Source organism: Amphiprion ocellaris, chromosome 11 (assembly GCF_022539595.1).
Source record: "Amphiprion ocellaris isolate individual 3 ecotype Okinawa chromosome 11, ASM2253959v1, whole genome shotgun sequence".
Classification (NCBI taxonomy): domain Eukaryota; kingdom Metazoa; phylum Chordata; class Actinopteri; family Pomacentridae; genus Amphiprion; species Amphiprion ocellaris.
This window is the reverse complement of record NC_072776.1, coordinates 31,787,428-31,808,277: the sequence shown is the minus strand read 5'-3', so window position 1 is coordinate 31,808,277 and position 20,850 is coordinate 31,787,428. Positions and strand designations below refer to the sequence as shown.

At 38.6% G+C, this 20,850-nt stretch overlaps 1 protein-coding gene across 2 annotated transcripts in view; it reads left to right on the top strand.

The window, feature by feature from the left end:
- Window positions 1–18,052, top strand: part of enox1 (ecto-NOX disulfide-thiol exchanger 1) — a 178,647-nt gene extending 160,595 nt beyond the window's left edge. For both annotated transcript variants that reach the window (XM_023299366.3, XM_023299364.3), the window contains exons 15-18: window positions 3,757–3,813; window positions 5,633–5,735; window positions 13,044–13,129; window positions 13,873–18,052. In XM_023299366.3, the coding sequence (XP_023155134.1) occupies window positions 3,757–3,813; window positions 5,633–5,735; window positions 13,044–13,129; window positions 13,873–14,004 (378 nt within the window). In that variant the 3' untranslated portion in view covers window positions 14,005–18,052. The remainder of the gene's footprint in view (window positions 1–3,756; window positions 3,814–5,632; window positions 5,736–13,043; window positions 13,130–13,872) is intronic.
- The last annotated feature ends 2,798 nt before the right edge of the window (window positions 18,053–20,850 follow it).

Genomic DNA, 20,850 nt, shown 5'->3' with positions numbered 1-20,850 from the left:
ACTAGTCTTTATTCTACAATCACTGAGATAAATTCAGTGACCTCAGATGATTTTCATTTCACTAATTCTGAGAGTTCTAGCACCAAATGGCTGCTGTGTTGTATTATGTGAGTCACTTATCACTTATGTAACATTTTATATATTACATAAACTGACAATTTGACGTGAAAATATCTTTAAATGTAAATTTTTGTCAAAAAAAGCTCAACTAAACTGACTATAATTCAATGTTGAAAGACAATAACAGTGAATATTTTTTAATGGGACTGGACATAAGGGTTGTGGACCAGCTGGTGCAGATGTCAGTGTTTGTTTAGTGTCTCAGTTTCCTTGTCTCTCAGCTGTGACTCTTTCAGGATCAACATAATATTAAAAGGGACACTGAGGTTGAAAGTGTTGGAGGGATGAAGGGGGTTGGAAGGACATGAGGGCTGCTATGGCAACAGCCCTGCCAGGAGGTTTTTCAGTGCTGTCCTGCTGAGAGACGAGTGGTGTGACCCAAAACAGCGTGAATGTGGTTTATAAATACATGCTGGTGGATAAAACTCTGGCAGTTTACTAGAAAGCTGGAATCAATTACACGATCCAAAATAAAGTGTTAGATTACTGAATCAGGTGCCTTTAAATTACTCTAAATCCTTTTATATTTAATATGTTTTACAAAAGGAAACAGTTAAAACTGGGGGCAAAACTTCCACATTAGCCTTTCAATATGTTGTAATTCAAGTGGTTTAAAAGGAAGTTACGTTAAACAACAACCTCCAAAGAGCAACTTACATCTCGAAAAATACTATGTGGCTAAAGATTTAAATTTTGGAGTAGTTTTTTTGCTGTAATTTTGGTGAATTAGCCATTTTTGGTTAAATTGCTCTCCTCCTTGCTTGCAAATGTTCCACCAAAACACCCAACTCTATTATGGAGGGGCACCATCACTGCATTCTGGCCTTAACATTGCTGAAGATGATTGCGATTCATATAAAGAAATACAAACAAGCATTTTATTTCTCTATAGAGGAATGGCAGACTGTTCTGCATAGCTGTGGCAATCGGTATGGCTATGTGAGATTTAAAGCAAAGTGTATAAAGGGTCATATCAATACAGTTTCCTCACACTTTAGCAAAATTGATACGTGAGGTCGGCTGTGTTGCCTCCACTGCTTGAGAATTGTTCTCGTCTCCAGGTGATTTTCACACTATAGAAATTTAGGTCCTTCAGTCTGTGTCAATGGATTGTTTTAGAAAGCCTGGATACACTGCAGCACTCACCTCTTTTAGCAGGGTTGATTACAGTATAAAGTTTATTTGGTCTGATATAAGACTAAGTGAAAGTGCTCATCTCCTTATGTGTAAATGTTCTACCAAAACACCCAACACTATTATAGAGGGGCACCATCACTGCATCTTGGGCTAAGCACAGCTAAAGATAACTGTGGTTGATAAAAAGAAATGTAAACAAGTGTTTTGTTTCTCCATAGAGGGATGATAGACCATTCTACATAGCTGTGGAGATTGGTCTACCAAAACATCCAACTTTATTTTTGGAGGAGCACCATCACTGCATCCTGGACTAACTATCGCTAAAGATAATTGTGGTTGATCTAAAGAGGCACAAACAAGCATTTTATTTCTCTATAGAAGAATAACAATGAGGCATGTCTTGACCATTCTGCACAGCTGTGGAGATAAATATGGCTATGTGAGATCAAAAACCAACATGTGAGGTCGGTTGTGTTACTTCCCCTGCTTGAGAATTGTTCTCTTGTCTCGGGTAAATCCAGATGATTTTCTCTCGTTATAGAAATTTATGTCGATTTTCCCTCAGTCTGTGTCTATTGATTGTCTCAGAATGTTTATTTACACTCAGCTCAGGGTTGAATATAATATAAGCCCGTTCATTATTCTGGTCTGATGTGAGACTTCCATTGATTTACATTCATCCTGTAGGAAGCAGACGGCATGTTTTATTTATTCAGAGGTTTTCACGTCTGAGATTTACAGATGTTACAGTGCTTATAGACGAATCCAGGTTGTAGGCAAAGGAAACACATACATCAACCACCAGTTTCATCTTTACTAGAGCTTATATCTGAAGCTTTTGGGGCAAATATCGAGCTGAACAAAGCTTCTCGGCACACCTTCCAGCTGTATGTCGCTGATTCAGGTGCTTCTTTGAATGAGGACAGCAAACCTGAGGATCCTGCCTGGGGGTTAAAGCTGTAGCAGAGGCTGGCAGCGGCAGTTTGAGTTGTAAAAATGTCCATATAGTCCACAGGAGGGGTGGGAAGAGTCTGCAGCGGTGGAAGGATGTTGTTCTGGAGATGTTTCTGTCAAATATAACAAAGGGATGCATCATATGCAAACGTAAACTCTCCAATAGTCAGCCAACATCTCATATTTCTACATGCTGTGAGTTTTAAAGTGTGTGATCTGCCCAGAGGTCTGTGTTTTAATAACGTGCAGATTTTAGCCCAGAAACTGTCGAGTGAAAACAGCTGCTTGAAAGGTGAAATTGTGTGTTTTTGCAATGGGAAGAAGGTTGTCAGACTCCTGCTGATGGACAGCTGGCTGAGCGGAGCTGTAGCTGTCAGTTAGCGGCAGGTTTTCTTATGTTTGATGTGTTTTTCTGTATATTGAGATGGACGAACCCTCGGTGACGTCACCCAAAGGTTTCCTGAAGAGTGGTTTGGAAGCACTGGGTGCTTTTTCCAGCTTCCATCTGCCGCTGACTCCTCCTAACTCCCAGTTAATCCAACAAAAATGAGCAAAGAACTGTAGTAAGAATAGAGCTATGAACTGTCTTGTGTCACTCAAAACAGCCACGCCCCTAATTATGCATAACTTTAAGCCTTAAAACTATCTCAACAGATGAGTTGTATCAACATTACAAACCTGTACAGTTGTCATTAAGGGGAAATTTAGCTATAGAGACCAGAACAGCTGTTTGTAGCTGGCTGTAAATATGTTTATTTCAGATGTAAATATGAGCATTTAGCCTGGGGGGTCTATGAGGATTAACTTCCTCTAGTGACCAATTGAGGAACTGCAGCTTTTGCCGCTTGTTTTGTTTTTCAGCTCCACAGATTACCCAGTTTAGGCTCAAGATGAGGAGCGTATTTGACTGTACTGGGCAAAAATACCAGCATTTGCCACATATTCAATATACATAAAGTTTAAGATCCTGTTTGGCGTTTTTTGGGTGTAAAATCACTTTAAAGGAATAGTTAGAAAATGTGTTTGAGTTGAATTATGTTTTTATTTACTCAATTACTGTATAAATTGGACAAAAAGTGAAGAGCAGAAGAATTTGAACTGAATATTACAGCAATAAAGTACAATTAATCCATTTGTAACATAGTTTTTTTTTTAAGTTGCAGAGTACTTAGAAACCAGAACAGAAACTGAACTCGACTATTTGCTTCTGTTTTTACTGGTCTTAGTGGGAACTCTGGTCTCCAGTTGGTACCAGAGTTAGCAGGCTGCCATCTGTACAAACTTCACTGTTTTAAAAAGTAATTCGTTTGCATTTGGAGGCTTCTGTTTCTTGGAATTTTCCAGATGTAACAAACAAACACACTCATCCTTGTCTGACTGACTTTCCTCTGCAGAATCTTTCATTCTCCTCACACAGAGCAAATCTATAAAGCAACAGCAAAGAAAACAAACCTCCTCTGTCGCAGATTAATGTTCTTCTCAGTCTCGAGTTTTGCTGTAACTTGTCAAACGTCCTGTTTTCTCTTTTTCTTTCTGTTTCTGCAGCTGCTGAACAGTAACGGTGAAGCTGTGGAGGGAACCAACGGGGAGCTGCATGAAAAGGTAAAACCTGAGCAGAAAACGTTAGCTGGATGATTCACAGTTTGCTCGAAATCCTTCATTCGGACAGTAGATGTTGAAACAGGAAACAATATGCAAAATAGTATTTAAATATGTGGAGGTCAGTTTGGTTTCTCATGAGTTTATGCATCATCTCAACATGTAAAAGTTTTTCAGACATACAGCCTTAAAAAAAATATTTTAAAAATACTTTCTAGTACTAACTTGGAAAGGTTTATTTTTACTAAAGAACATTCAGTGCAGAAGATAAATTACTCATAAGTCATAGAGATTTTAAAATTTTATCTTTTGATCATAAACACGCGTTGCTGGGTAATTCCATCTCAAATCATTAGTGTTGTTTTGATAATTTGCCTGAAATCTTTTTTTTAATCACAAACTGTACATTTTTGAAAATGGTATGTAAGAAATATTAGATATATTAAGTTGGCACAGTTTTTTCCAATGTTTTTTAGAGCCTTACAATTTGAAGCTGTTTTAATGTTGAAAAGACATTATCTCAGGAACTATTAAAGATTACAGTCTCAATTTTCACTGTTATTTCTCATTAAACCATTGAACTGGACTGTATGTCCATATTTTTGGTTTTGTGGTGCAACTCGTCATATCTGCTCAAACAGTTAAGAAAGTTCAACAAAATTACCTTTTAATCAATCCAATTACAGAGTATTTCATATTTAAAACTGTTCTATATTTTTTGTTTTGTATTACTATGACATATGATTCAGAAAATGTCATTTGTTGACTTTGGCTACATCAATTTTTTTGTTATTTTAAGCTCAAAGATGGGACTTTTCATGTCGGCTTCAATCATTTTTTTTCCAGATTTCAACTCACCCATAATCAGAAAGTATTTGATCAACTTTTCCAATATTCTGAAGTAGTGTCATAATGAGAAACAAAAGTGAAAATTTTAGGCTTGTTTCTTTAATAGTTCCTGAGATATTGTCGTTCAAACAGCCTCAAATTTCAATTCGTGAAAGAAACCTTCTGAAAGTGGGTCAAGGGGAATGTTCTGAACAACTTATTTTGGAAAGTATTTGATATATCACGCTAGAATTTCACGAACGTCTTTAAAAATATCCAGATTTCATGCTAGAAAAAATTAGAGATGATTGAGCAGAAATTAATGTAAAAATTACATGATTTTGGATGGAATGACGCCATAAAGAAGTGCTTAGAATGTGTTAGCTGTTAGCATATTTGTAGCATGAAAAAGATAAATTCAGGAGACACTAGAGCTCCGATGTGCAGAAGAACAAAAATTCTGAAGTTCAAAACTGTGTCAGAGTTGAAGAGAACAAAAGTTCACAGAGTTCAGGCTGTTATTTTGGTCCTTTACGGCACTTTTTTGAGCCGCTATGTTCACGCTAACACATACAGCGAGTATACTTACGTCTGTTGGGAGGTGACCTTTAAGCCCAGAAGCTGCTGAAGTAGAAACCGATAGAAGTCAGAAGGACACGGATACATAAAACATGACACGCCGAGCCGCTGTGTATTCACTGTGTTGTCTTAAAACCTGGAAACTCCCTCGTGTGCGTCGCTATGATGCCTTTTATTAAATGATGAGGGTTTGTCCGTATATTAAAGTGCTCGCAGTAATTCTGTCTGTGTTTCTATGAATCAGGGCTGAAGGAAATACTCAGATACGCAGTAAAAACACTCCATTAACAGTAAAAGTCATGCATTCACAGTCCCACTTGAATACAGGAAGCGTTTTCAGTCTTGTGTCGGTCAAATATCAGCTGTAAAAGTAGATTATTTGACCTTATTTTGTGGATCTTATTTGCTTTCGCAGGGCATCAATGGATGTGTTCCTTCACTTTATCACAGCAGAGACAGAAGAAGTGAACTCATCATGAGAGGAGGAGTCGCTTCAGAGAAAGAAGCTCTTCTTCTGGGTAAATAAGACCTTCATTTATGTAGGACATTTTAAAAACAGAGTTTACAAGGTGTTGTAAATAACGAGCCAGAAAGAGGATATTCAACAGAAAGCCATTAAGGCCAAACAGAGACGCAAAAAGTGGAAAAAACAAGTTAAACATTGTAAAAGATATAAAATGCAACATTTCAATATGAATAGATTGTTAGCATAAACAACAACTGGTGCAAATAAAATCATGAAAGTACCAAAAATGCCACTGAACACCATAAAAAAGACATAAAAGCAAAGCAGGTCTTTAAAAACATACATAATACAATAAATGATTTTTTAAAAAACGCAGATTTTTTTTTACAGATTTTTTGAAAATGCACAAAATTATCAATATTGCTAATTTAATGTTACAAATATTTTCATCAATTTAATAGATGAAATGGTTTAATTCATGTGTAAATATATTTCTATAATTTGATACTGTCAGTGACAATTAACAGAAAAATAGAAAAATAAGTATTATATAATTATTATATATTATTAAATCTAACAGTTATATATGTGTGTGTGTTTAGATATTTCCATTGTTTATATGCATGTAAATATATTTTATTAAACACTAAAAACCAAATAAAATCATTTTCCTTGCATCCTTTTCAGAATGCAGTAAAACATTAACAATTTTTTATTATTATTATTTTTAGGTCCTTCTTATGTTACAGATTTATTTTTCAGTATTTTTGAAAACACACAAAATTATCAACAAAGCAACCAAATAAACTGTGCCTGAAGTATATTTTGAAATAACATTAAAACATTCCCATTTTAATGTCCTTTTTATTTTACAGATTTTTCCCCATATTTTTGAAAATACACTAACTTATAAATCAAGAACCAAAAATAATGCTGGCCGTATGTTTGACACCCCTGATCTAGATTATATTTTTCATGTTTTCTCACCTTCTAAACCCGAATTAGTCACACAGTAGCATTTTATTGCGGCCTTGTTGTTGCACAAAGCTCCACTGTTTTTCAGTCAGTTGCATCTCCAGTGTTTTTGTGTTTGTTTTTTCAGCTGAAGTTGTTCTGAATCTGGACAAACTTTAGACTTTTTAAAGCCTCCATCAGCTTTTGGAAGTCGCGGCTCTTCTTTCCTTTTCTGCAGCAGCTGAAGCCCAAATCTTTCCTGGACAGTCTGTCAGATCTTCTGGCGTCCCAAGTTGGAACTGTGTCCTGGAAAACTGAGGCAGCTGAGGGGTTTTCTCATCAGTTCTAACTTCTCTTGGACGTGTTTTGACAATTTCACGCTCCTGTTGTGCTTTTAAATGATCTCAGTCACGACTGGCACAAAAGCTACAGAATTCTTCTGCATCTTCACTTGCAGAATTATTGGAATTTTATCATTTTTGATATTTTGACACCAGAACACTGTTAAAGAAAAATAGTTTGAGGAATATGAGTGCCTCGACTCATGCAGGGTGAGATATAGTGGAAGTATGAGTTGTTTCTGGACGATTTTCCTTCACTGTAGGCTCATTTTTCACTGCAACATAAAGTCCTGCACCTCTATGGAAACAGAAGAATCCTGGCTATAAGTAGAGAGAACTCAGAAATTCTTCTGTGCAGAATAATGCAGTCATAATGCCATAAATTCTAGACATAAACAACATTTTTCCAAGTGCCCACAGGTCTTACTAACGCCGGAAAAATTCAGAGTTTTTGTTTTCTTTAACAGAATCTGGTTAAAGTAGTTTTTATTTTTGGCAAATTATTGCTGCTCTGTATTACACTGCCTGCAGTTCACACTAATTATTTTTTTGTCATGTGACTGTTTGTCACAGCTGAGTCACAACTGGATCCATGGTTGTGCAGAGGAGTGCATAATTTTAATTTTATATATATATATATATATATATATATATATATATATATATATATATATATATATATATATATATATATATATATATATATAATGTCTTGCATTTTTAATTTGTTTCTATACTTGTTTCCTCTCTGCGTTGTGTTACACCGCCTGCAGCTCAGCCTAGTTAAGCTGAAAAGTCCCAGAATTTTTGTCATGTGACTGTTGATTAAAGTTGAGTTGCTAATGTACCCACAATTGTAACAAAAAATGCAGATTTTTTTTGTTTTTTTACAGAATCTGGTTGAAGCAAAGGAAATTTTTTTAGAGAGGTGAATAGACTCAAGTAATTGTGATGAAAAAGCACAACTTTGAGCTTAGATTTTGGAATTTTTAACTAAATTAGTGACTATTTCCACACTTGTCTTCGCAATGCTCTATGTTACACTACCTGCAGTTCATGGTAGTTAAGCTGAAAAGTCCCTGAATAATTGTAGAATTTTTAGTTCTTTCCAGAATCTGGTTGAAGCAAAGGCAAATTATTTAAAGAGGTGTATAGACTCAAGTAATTGTGATGAAAAAGCACTATTTTGAATTCAGATTTCATTATTTTCATGGACAGAGAAGCAGTATACACGATTAGTTTAAGAACTGTGTGAAATCCAATGATTGTTTCTGTTTATATAGTTTCAGTCTGACAAATGCCATAATTTTGGTCCATTTTTTAAAGACAATTTGCAGGTTTTGGGATTCGGAGGGTTCAGAACTTCCTCTCCATTATCTTATTCATGGAAAATATTGGTTTATTCTTGAAGCCTTTTGCCCGCTGGCCGGTTTGCCTCTTATTCTTCTGCCGTTTCCAGCCCAGGAAAGATGTGAATGTAATTTGGTTGCGGAGGTAAATTTGTGCCGATTCTCGCTCCAAGTGTTTTCTTTCCAGGTGGATCATGCACAAACTGGGATTATGAATTGTTTGACTGCGACTTGCTGATGGCTGTTGCGCCTAATTTAATTTCCAGAGAGGCCGTGCAGGCAGGACTACATGCAGGAGCTCTGCAGGTTTGATTGCTCTGTGAGCGTCTGGCAGCAGAAAGTCGAAGATGACCGAACACACCGGCGCGTAAATGAAGTGCAGAAGAGCTCTTGACATTTAACTCCTCTCGGCTCTGAGCGCTGTGTTCGCTGTCTGCGGCTTCGGAGAGCTCTCGAGCAGAACCGGTGAAGCAGACTGAAGCCTTCCACCACAGGAGAGACTCAAACATAAACCATGCTGTCTTCTTTTAAACTCACAAACACGCCGTCCTGTCTGTGCCGGGCCTCACACAGCAGCTGGACCGAATGCATTGCACTTTCTTTCTGTTTTCGTCTGGTAAACCCTGGTGTTGCACCGTATTGAGAAAAAGCAGGGAGAGATCTGTATTTGTACCGCTTTGTCCACAGCAGAGGAGAGCAGCAGGAACAGCAGCACATTTATCTCCCTTAGAGGCACAGAGAAAATCCAAATATGAAGAAAAAGACGAGGCCCGGCGCTCTGTCTTCCTGCCTGGCTGCTGCAAGCTGCTGCTACTGGGAGATTTCCACCACAAAGAAACACTTTAAAGGACGCATGTGGCCTGTTTTCACACACAATCAAATAGAGCTGCATGAATTTCCATGGTCATTATTCCCTGAATGGAAACACCAAGAAGAGGAAAGAAATCTGGAAATATTACACTCGGTGTATCGACAAAAGCAGAAAGAAAAGTGCAGTTCCAGCCAGTTCTCAAGCAATCGTTGCATGAAGTAGGTTATAAAAACTGCATTGCATTGAAGTGGGAGAGTGCTGCAGATCTGTACAGTAAATATGAAGCTACTATCTGCAGGTGACACCTTTGCAGCGGCGCATAAACAGAATATTCTAGCTTGTATCTGATTTAAATTTGTCTCCTTTGGATTGTGATGCTGCAGCTTTTCCTAGATGTTTGGTTATGTAAACACGTCAAGCACCATCTGCAATGAGCCATGAATCCCCTAAACGGTGTGAAAACACAGAATTTTCAGCTCGAATTCATGTCGAGGAAGCGGAAGAAGTCGCATGGAGCCAAATCTAGGGAGTAGGGGAAGGAGGAGAGCAATGATGGTGATGTTCTGGTCAAAAAAAACTCACCATGCTGTGCACCGGAGCTTCCATCTGCCACAAGGCCACGTTTCAGGTCATTTGTGCTGAATGTTCTCCTTCAGGACGTTACTGTAGAGCTCTGCTTTGCTTTTACAGTCCAACCCTGGGGGATGAATTCCTGCTGTACAACCATGTAAATGTTAAAGAAACCCATCTGTATGCTCCTGGTTTTAGAAAAAAAGGACTCTTCCACTGTCAAAATCGCTGTATCTTCTCTTTGTGGTAGCTGCAGACCCACTGTTGTGAAAATTCTGTATTAAGTAAATTTGCAAGTGTCCATATTACAATATAAACCATATGTTTGCATACAGGACTGATGTTCTCCAAAGCAAGAAAGTTAATTTATATATCACCTCATTGTACACAGAGGTTATTCTGTTCTCTAATCTAATAAGAAAAGCATTTAGAGCGCAGTACTCCTCCAAGGCTGCTCAGTCGTATCATTTCCAACGAATGAACTCTTGAAAAAATTTGTGGCAGAAATCACAGCAACATAGAATGTTGTCATTTAATATAGATATACCCACAAACAAAATGACCTTGCACTGAACACAAGCGTGTGTTCTGTATGTGTACGTTATGTACGGATACCGAATCACGTGACCTAAATATGTAGCGGGCTGCAGGAATTGATGGGACTCAGAAACACACCCACAATTTAATCAGTTGTTCCTTGAATCATTTTGTACAGATAAGTCCTGATAAGTCCACAGCAGTGGATTTGTAGTAGGATCACAATCATGTGATCATCCACAGGCAGCTCATGTAGTGTTCACTTGTTGTCATAGTTACAGTGACGCCGTGCTGCTATCTCAATGATACATAAATCTTAAACAAATCCATGGATCCAGACTACAAGCTGCATCACTGCCAAAATCTAATCACTTTGTCCTTGTGTCATTTCTGACCTTCCCTGAAATTTTCATCCAAATCTGTTATTCCGTTTTTGAGTAATGTTGCTAACAGACAGACAAACAGATGGACAAATGTATGGCGATCATCACTTAACTCCACCGTTCCTTGGCAGAGTAATAATATGAGATGTACCTGTTGTAATTTTACACAGAACGAACTACTTGCCAAGTGTTCTGAATGTAACGTTTCCATTTTAATTTCACAAATCGCACATGTAGCATCCATGCATCCACTCTATCAGCAGTATTGGTCAACCCTCGTTTAGCGGAAAATAATTCAGAACCTCCACTTTGCTAGTTCGCACCCTAATGTCCTCTTGAAATCACACGTTAGGTTTTTCCCTTCATTTTGTCAAGAGAGTTTGGAGTTTTTTCTTAGGCAGATTATTAATTTTAATGACAGCGTTCGTCGCCTTGTGTGGAAATGTTCCAACAAAGCTCATTGCAGTTTTAAAGGAACACCAAATCTTTGCTTAGCCCCGCCTACAATGACTAGGATTGGTTTAAAGAAATACAAACAAGTCAGACTGTTTTTCCCCTATAGCAGAATTGTGCAGTCAGACAATTATTTACAAAATGTTTTGGCAATTTAAGACTATTTGTTGGCATGTGCAGAACTTTGTGTGGGTTTATCTAGTAAATGGGCACCATGACAAAGTCTTCTGTGATGCTTAATGACCTCCGACCAGCACACATACATTAAGGATAGCATTCTTAGCCTTGATCTTAACCTTTGCAGTCAGTATCATGTGTCAGTGACTTAAAACAGCAAAACCAGCACAGCATAAACCATTATTTATATGATAAATTAACCGGCTATTGATTGATACTGTTGTATTTTTTAATAAAGTTATTCAAATTTGCAATACTGGTGTGACACAGATGTAAGCAAAGGATCAGGCTTAGGATTGTGTCAATGCTAGGGCCTATTATAATCTCAGGATCAGGTGCAGGACATCCTCAGGTAACAAACGTAGTTGTAAACAAAAGATCAAGCTTGTTTCCTTTTCCTTTTTAATTTCACAAATCACACATTTTGCATCCATGTGTTCACTCTATCAGCAGTATTGATCAACCCTCGTTTAGTGGAAAACAAATCAGAACCTCTACTTTGCTAGTTCACACACTAATTTCCTCTTGAAACCACACATGTTGAGGTTTTTCCCTTTATTTTATCACCAGAGTTTGGAGTTTCTCTGGTGTAAGTTGGAGATTTAACTTGCTAAAGAGATCGACTCCCTCCCCCCCTTCACCCTGCAGCTCTCCTCTGGTTCGCTGTTCCATGTGAGCAGGTCTGCTGGAAGGAATTGAATTAGGCCCCGTCTGTAATTGCCAGCGTTTCGCCACATAAATCAAGGAAATAAATATTGGCTACGGCGAATCCTCCGGGGGACGCCACTCTATTCCTTCAGCCCTTCCCGCCGCTTGACTGCCTACCTTTGCAGGACCTCTCAGAAGTAATCAACTCGAGAGCGGTTTCTGCTCCGGCCAGCGTTTTTTTTTTTTCTTTTATGGCGCCGTGCAGCCATTTGTTTACTGTGCAGCGCTTCATGAGGATGCAGATTGGCTGCTCTGCTGGAGCCTGGACCTTTACGTCTAATAGCCACTCGAGTGGATCTTACCTCTCTCTCCCTTGAGCTTTCCAAGCCTGTGTTCTTAAAGCGCTCATGAATACTGATGGTAAACAGTAAATCTACACAATTAAAAGCGTGTTCATTGGGATCCGCACTGACATCTCAGGCTACATGCACAGATTCCTTTTAAAATGATGTTTTAACATGAAATCCAGACATGTGTTTTCACTCCTTCTCTGATATAATCTTCCTGCATACTAACATTCCTGAAAACACATATTACAAGACCATTCGTACACACTGGGAATGCAGGAGTCGCTGCAAAAATTACCTTAGACTTATATGAAGCATTTTGATAAGACTTCATCACCCATGCCTGGTGTACATCCTGGCCAAATATGAGCTCTCCTGGGGTTACACTGTTTGAGTTTATAGCTTTTGAAAATGTACAAAATAGACCCAAAGTCTTCCAAATTATGACACACAATTCAAAATGGCCGACTTTCTGTTGTGTTTTGGGCATGGGTGTCAATTACATTTTTGTGCGTTTTGACCAAATTTCATACCTCTAGGTGACACATACTGACCATAGGTCCTGTTTGAAATTTTCCAGGTGGCGCTATAGAGCCATATCGCCACATATGTGTGCAATTCCCTTAAAATATCACATTTTTCACCAGTTCAGATGTGTGTGGCAATTTTGGTAAGCTTTTGAGCATTCCTAACCTGTCAAAAAGCACTGTGTCTCAGTAAGATGCTGAATTTGTCATATCTTGTTTGCACTAAAGTTTGATCTGATGATGTTTCTTCTTCTTCTCTGCAGGTATTATATCAACCTTCCTCCACGTCCATCCATTTGGAGCAAACCTCGAGTATCTGTGGTCGTACATACAGAGACTGGACTCAAAGGTAGAGATGCAGCTTTCTGCTATCATTAAGAAACACAAAACATTTACTTACATTTGAAATAAAATCCTACTAAATTGAAGATGTTGGTCCCAAAGTTCCTGAATAAACAGCAAGTTAACCTCTATTAGCCACTAAGTGAAGGCAACTTGGATTTTTGGGTTCTTTGTTTAAAATATGTGAAGCGCTTTGAGATGACATAAGTTGTGAATTGGCGTTATATACACTATCGTTCAAGTTTGGGGTCACTTAGAAATGTCCTTATTTTTGAAAGAAAAGCATTTTTTTCAATGAAGATAACATTAAATGAATGATAAATACAGTCTAGACATTGTTAATGTGGTAAATGACTATTCTAGCTGGAAACAGCTGATTTTTAATGGAATATCTCCATAGAGGTACAGAGGAACATTTCCAGCAACCATCACTCCTGTGTTCTAATGCTACATTGTGTTAGCTAATGGTGTTGAAAGGCTCATTGATGATTAGAAAACCCTGTTGCAATTATGTTAGCACATGAATGAAAGTGTTAATTCTCTTGGAAAATATGAAATTGCCTGAGTGACCCCAAACTTTCGAACAGTAGTGTAAATAAAACTGAATTGACATGAATGAACTGACTGCTTAAAATGCAGACTATGTAGCTGTATATGTTATTAAAGGATAGTTCCACATATTGCCACCTTTATGTATCATATATTGCACATACAGCGTTCAGTTTGACCCATTTGCCACTCGTCTCTCAGGTGTCTGCAGGGGAGCTGGAGCGTCTCATGGTCCGACTGCCCAACATGTTTAGACAGGAGCTGAGTGGCGTCGGCGCCACTCTGGAGAAACGCTGGAAGTTCTGCGGTTTCGACAGCCTCAGCTCAGCGTGACGTAGGGACAGCGCACACACACGCCGGGAAGACACGTGAACACGTGAACACGCCTCTGAGCTTTATTGGTATATGTGTGTGTGCGCGATCCTCACACCTCCAGCAGCGATGACGTTAACTCAAGCAGACACTGGAAACTTTGGAGGATGTTCAGACCTCGGAAGGAATCCCAAAACCTCGAGATGTTTGGGTTCAAGTGAAAACCTTTCTGCATATGGTTATCACGATGACCTGCAACCTTACAGACAGAAAGGTGAAAACACTTCTGAATCCGCTTCGAACTGGTCCTTGCTTGTCTTGTTGTCGGCAGCCTGGAGCCTGAAACACCCAGCAGCAACCCACTCAGCAGAAACAGAGAGTTATACCAAAGTTGAACCTTTAGAGATTTCATGCCAAACCTCATCTCATTAGCCGACAAATGGAGCCTTCATTCTCCTACTACAGTCCAGAAACTGTTTGAATAGGGGAGTTTCTGCTGGGCGTCCTTTGGCATGATGGGACCACAGATAGATCATTTCCTTTAATAAGATTTGGGTCCAGTTTGGAAAAGAGTTTGTACACCAACTCTGCATCTGTTACTTAAGGATGTCCTGATCTCGATGCTGGGATTAGGATTGGGGCCAATCAAGGCAAACTTAAGCCCGATCCTTTGTTTACATCTGTGTCATGCTGGTGTTGCAAATTTGAATAGTTTTGTCAAAAAAAATGCAGCAATATCAATCAATGATTCATTTATCCTATAAATTGATTACACCGAACATTTATTCTGTACTGATTTTGCTGTTTTAAGTCACTGACAAATGATACCGACTGCAAAGGTTAAGATTATGGCTAAGAATGCTATACTTAATGTATGTACACTGGTCGGAGGTCATTTAGCATCACAGAAGACTTTGCCATGGTGCCCATTTACTAGCTAATCCCACACAATGTTCTACGCTTGCCAACACATAGTTTTACATTGCCAAAACAGTCTGTAGTACATAATTGTCCAAGTGCACAACTCTACCATCATGCTATTGGGGAAAAACCAGTCTGACTTGTTTGTCTTTCTTTAAAACAATCATAGTCGTTGTAGGCGGGGCTAAGAGAAGAATGCGGCTTTGGTGTTCCCTCAAAAATAGTGATGAGTTTTGGTTGAACGTCTCCATGTAATGAGCAGGGCTGCCTTTCTGCACCATCAAACTCCGTGGCAAAACTTAAAATTTTTAGCGTGGTAGGTTGCTGCAAGGATGTTGCTGTTGTTGTTTCCAGCCAGGTAAAACGAGCAGCCAATAGCGGCCTTAAAACCGCATCCTACATCCAGTGACTCAGACTAATCCCAGCTTGTTTAGCAACTATACACTGGGCGGGTGTTATTAAACATCATAGAAAACTTTGTCATGGTGCCCCTTTACCAGCTAAACCCCTTCAATGTTCTCTGCTTGCCAACTTGCCAATAACATTAACTGGTAAGAGGCTCCATCTGGTGGTACAACCAGGTACTACAGCAAATCTACAATACTTGAAGTGTGCAATGTGTAGGAAAATGGTACTGATAGATACTAAATTTTAAATTCCTTGGATTGAATCGGGGGTAAAACAAAACTTGATAAGGACATTCCTACAGTCAAGCAGAAAAGCAGATCATCTCAGTTTCTTTTTTATCCTGGTTGATCCTGATATGATTTAACACAAGTGCGCTGACTGGAGCTCACAGAAGACTTTGTCATGGTGCCCCTTTATGATCCAAAACCCCACAATGATCTCTGCTTGCCAACACAAAACTGCCTCTCTCTTTTTGTCAGTGCAACTTTAAATAGTAAGAACATTAAACAGTAAAAACCTGGTGGTGCTATCAGGTACTACAGCTAATCTACAATACTTGAAGTGTGCAATATACAAGAAAATGGTATAGACAGATACTAAATTTTAAATGACTTGGATGGAATTATGACCAAAATGAAAGTTGATCAGGACATTCCTACAATCAAGCAGAAAAACTGATCATCTCAGTATCTCTTTTTATCCAGTTTGCTCCCAATTTGATCTAACACAAATGCGCTAGCTGGAGCTCTCAGAAAACTTTGTCATGGTGCTCCTTTTCAAGCTAAACCCCCCCACAATATTCTCTCCTTGCCAACACAAAATTGCCTCCCTCTTTTTGTCACTACAAATTCAAATAGTAAGAAGCTCCACCTGGTGGTCCAATCAGGCACTACAACTATTTTACAATACTTGAAATGTGTATTATAAAGTAAAATGGTATTGACAGATACTAAATTTTAACTTGGATGAGTTTGGGGCCAAAATAAAACTGATCAGGACACCTCATCTCAGTATCTTTTTTATCCTAGTTGATCCTGATCAGATTTAACACAAGTGTGCTAGCTGTAGCTCACTATGTGTCACAGAAGACGTTGTCATGGTGCCCCTTTGTGAGCTAAACCGCCAAAGAGTACTCTCCACTTGCCAACACAGAACTGCCTCCATTGTTTGGTCACTACAACATTAAATAGTAAAAAGCTGCACCTGGAGGTGCAATCAGGTACTACAACTATTCTGCAATGCTTGAAGTGTGTACTATAAAGGAAAATGAAATCGAATTGGAATATCACATGCCTCAGATCTACAAAAAAGCTTGATCCCTACTGTCATCCGACACAAACAAACACAGAAACTGTCATTGAGTCTTTATTGCACAGATACTAGTGTACTGTGCATGTATGGAACAGAATCATCCAAGTGGACTAGGAAATAGAATAGTAGTTTAAAGAATCATAGATCAGTCTTGGTCCCCTACCAAAGACCATCAACTACGCTGCATTCCTTGTGGGTTTAATTTGAAAGTTTAGGAATCTAATTACATAAATTTACTGCATACTGATCAGCCAAACAATGAAACTATTGGCAGGTGAGGTGAATAACATTGATCATCTTATTATAGTCCAGTGTTCTTCTGGGAAACCTTTGGTCCTGGCATTCATGTGGATCTTAGTTTGACACTTCACTGCTCCTGGACAATGATGGGTGACGGTTTTGGAGTTGGTGTGTAAATTCAATCCCCCAAACACGAGACCATATTATAATTTCTTATTGCCAGATGTCATCGGGTTTAAAAATACTTAATAATAAAGCAGGGAAACCACTCCAAGGTTTTTGAATAATCTGAGCAACTAAGTGTGAAAACACTCCAGGCCTGTTTGAGATCATGGAAACCGGAGGGAAAATGATGGACACAAAGAAAGAAAAGAGTTATGTTCAACGACAGGATGATGCGAGGGAGGGAGAGCAGGGAATTCAGTCATTCTGCTTAATTTATTTCATTATACTGTATGAAGAAACTGTTCACTGAAGGCAGCAGACCGAAGAGTCTCACTGCCACGAGTTACATATTGTAATTAAATACGATGAAATGAAACAATGCTCCAGACTGTTTGTACATCCCAGAGCTGATAAGAGTTTAGTTCAGCTTCAGGAGGAAGGTGAGCAGTGTGACAGGCAGATGAGGAGGAGATACTGCACACTCGTCTTCATTTCTAGTGTTTCTACAGACCACAGAGCTGTATATGTATTAGAAATTAAGTGATTTTGTATTGCACCTCTATAAAAGTTAGGGGACTCTTGTTCTTTCGTTATTTAAATATCCCCTCCGGATGTGTTTTAAGACATAAAAGTACTCTGCTTTGCTTACTAAATTGTGTCTGATATATTATTTCCCACTAAAAACTGAGTTAAATACCTTCTTTTTCACTCGGAATGAAAGGTTTTGTTGCTAATATACTCTTGCTCCGTTAAAATTCAAGTGTATTTGTGCTGCAGGTTTGAGTTTCCATGTCAAATTTCTGCAAGTTGCATACTGACCTACAACTGTTAGTGCTTTGAAGTCAGATTTAAGGTGCTCAAAGAGAAACGTTCCCCTTAGAAAACTGTGAAAACGGTACTTTTTTCACACAAACAGTGCAATTATGGCCCATTTATTTAAAGCATATTATCGGTATTATTTCATTTTCCGCTTTGTTTCTTTTGATTAATTTAAAAATAAAACAGATTCATGTAACAAAGAGAAGCTGTAGCATCATATGTGGATGTATTTTAAGGAAAAAATGACTCGTACAAGGATGTTTTTCAAATTTCCCAAGCTGTTGTGGCTCTATTCTCCTCTGTGTCACAGATTCCTGTCTCCCTGGATTTCTACCATGGAGGTGAAGAGCTACAATACACACATTAATGGAAAATTCACTGGAAAATTCCCATAAATATTACAAGGCTGTATTTGTTCTGATTCACATTTTTCCACAGAAAATGTGTGTAAAATGCTTGTGAGGGGCTTCAAGTAGGATGATGTAAGAAGCTGCTCGCGACCACCAAGCTGCTACTGACGCAACTGTGGCGAAACACACACTGCTGCTAACGGATGCAGGTATGTAGATGCACATGCAGGATATCTGAATAAAAATCTAGGCCACGGCTTCCCACTCTTTAGTAAACCCTCACACAGAATGCACGAGCGTTTTTCTCTCTCCCTGCTCGCAAATCTCCTTCAGCTCAAGAAAAATTAATTCCAGGGAGGAATCACTGACTCACTGAAGTTCACACAAAGGAACTGAGCAGCTTTCATGGATACACTGCTCTGCTGCAGGCCTGCACATGCTGCAGTCTCCGCCAAGCCTGGACTTCCTTTTTTATGTGTCCAGACTGAAGCAAATGCAGGAAGAAGATGAACTGCAGATGCAGACAGGTGCACACAAACGCTGAGGCCGACTTGATCCTACTGCAGCTGCTCAGACAGAATCACGTTTCACAGTTTAACATGTTTCATGTGATTATAACAAACTAATCCACTGTACACAGAGGATTCTGCTTGTAAACAGAGGTGTAGGTGAATGTGGAAAGTAATTAAGGTAAATTTGCTCAAGTGCAGTACTTTATGTGTGTACTGTAATGTCTTTTAAAGGTACTTAGAGTTTCTTTCAGTACTGCAATGTGACAATTCAGCAGGAAATATTGCATTTTTCACTCTTCTGCATTTATATGACAGCTTCAGCTGCTATTTTCCATACAAATGAAATGAAGCATAGTGCAGTCCCAAAATTGCAGTAGCTCTATCACAAATCCACTACAGTAATAAAATGTTTCCTTAACATTCATTTGTGAGCATTAATATCCCTCTAAAATAGAAGTGAATCTTCTATATTAGTGGGTTTCATATTTAATAAAACATCCAAAATTGTAAAAGGTGAAAAAAAGATAATCATAGCCTATTTAAAACAAATAAGGGCTTTTTTTGTACCTTTAATTTTAAAATTGGAAATGTCTGGAGAAGTTTGAACTACTGCAACAATAAATTTATAATTAACATATATGTCTAAATTAATATAAGGGAGTTGCTTTTTTGGGTGATTCAATCATTTTAATTTTTTAATCTTTTTAACCCTCGTATTATGTTAAGGGTCAATTTGACCCATTTCAGTTTTTGTGTTCACCAAAGTGCTAGTTATCCTTTCTTTTTCTTCATGAAATTTGGTGACTTTTCCTCATCTAGGGTCATGAACTGGTATGTAAAATCTGGACACTTTGATGTCTCGTGGAATGTCTGTGCAAAGTTTGTGTACAAATATGATGTTGCGGGTCATTTTGACCCGGACACTTTAAAATATGGGCAACCTGTGATGCAAACTCGAGCTATGCATGGAATATGCAAGTGTACACTGGAAAGCTACCTGGAGGAGCATCTGAGAAGAATCAGGGGATGCATTTGGTGCTGGAGATGAGTGAAGGGCTGCAAGGTCATAACAGCACATGTGACAACTTCTTTACATCCTACTGCCTTGGAGAAGAACTTCAGAAGAGAAAGCTGACTATGTTGGGAACAGTCAGAAGAAATAAGCCAGAACTTCCCAGTGAAATTCTGAAGATGCAGGGCAGACCTCTGCGTTCCTCATTATTTGTTTTGGCTGAGAAAGCAACAGTTCTGCCCAAAGAAAAACAAGAATGTTCTTGTAATGAGCACGATGCACACAGATGCATCTCTGAGCAATAGAGAAGACAAGAAGCCACAAATGATCCTGGACTACAACTCCACCAAAGGAGGAGTTGACAATCTGGACAAAGTCACAGCAACATACAGTTGCCAGCACAAGACTGCCTGATGGCCCTTGTGATTTTCTACAACATTGTGGACGTGTTTGCTTACAATGCCTTTGTACTGTGGACTGAAATCAACCAGCAATGGAATGCCTGCAAATTGTACCGACGTCGGCTTTTCCTGGAAGAACTCGGCAAAGCACTCGTCACTCCCAAGATCCAGAGGCGAGCGAGGCCAGCTCGATCCCCAGCAGCTGCAGCTGTCGTTAAAAAAGTGAAGCTCACATCATCCAACCAATCTGCAATGGATCCAGTGGACACAGGTGTAAACAAACGGAAAAGATGCCAGGTCAGCGAGAGGACAGTAAAACAAGTACCTCTTGTGTGAAATGCAAGAATTACATCTACAGAAAGCACACAGTTGCATTCTGTCCATCATGTGGAGAATATCGAAAATGTTGAACACTGAAAATATGACAAAATGGGACAAGTTAAATGAAAAAAACAAAACAAAAAATGAAAATGGAAAAATGTTAACTAAATAGTTCTTAAATATAGTGTTGGAATTTAAAAAAAAAAAAAGTATTGTATGTCTCTTTTCTAAATGTTTATATAATCTAAAATAAAGTTGTTATTGGTTTAACCTGGTTTGTTGGCTGTTTTGAGTGGATTTACACAGTACGGGTCAAAATGACCTGCAACATAATCAATGTAATTTTTTTTCAACACAATACGAGGGTTAATCTTCTTTGCTGCTTTGACATTACAAATCTCCCTGCC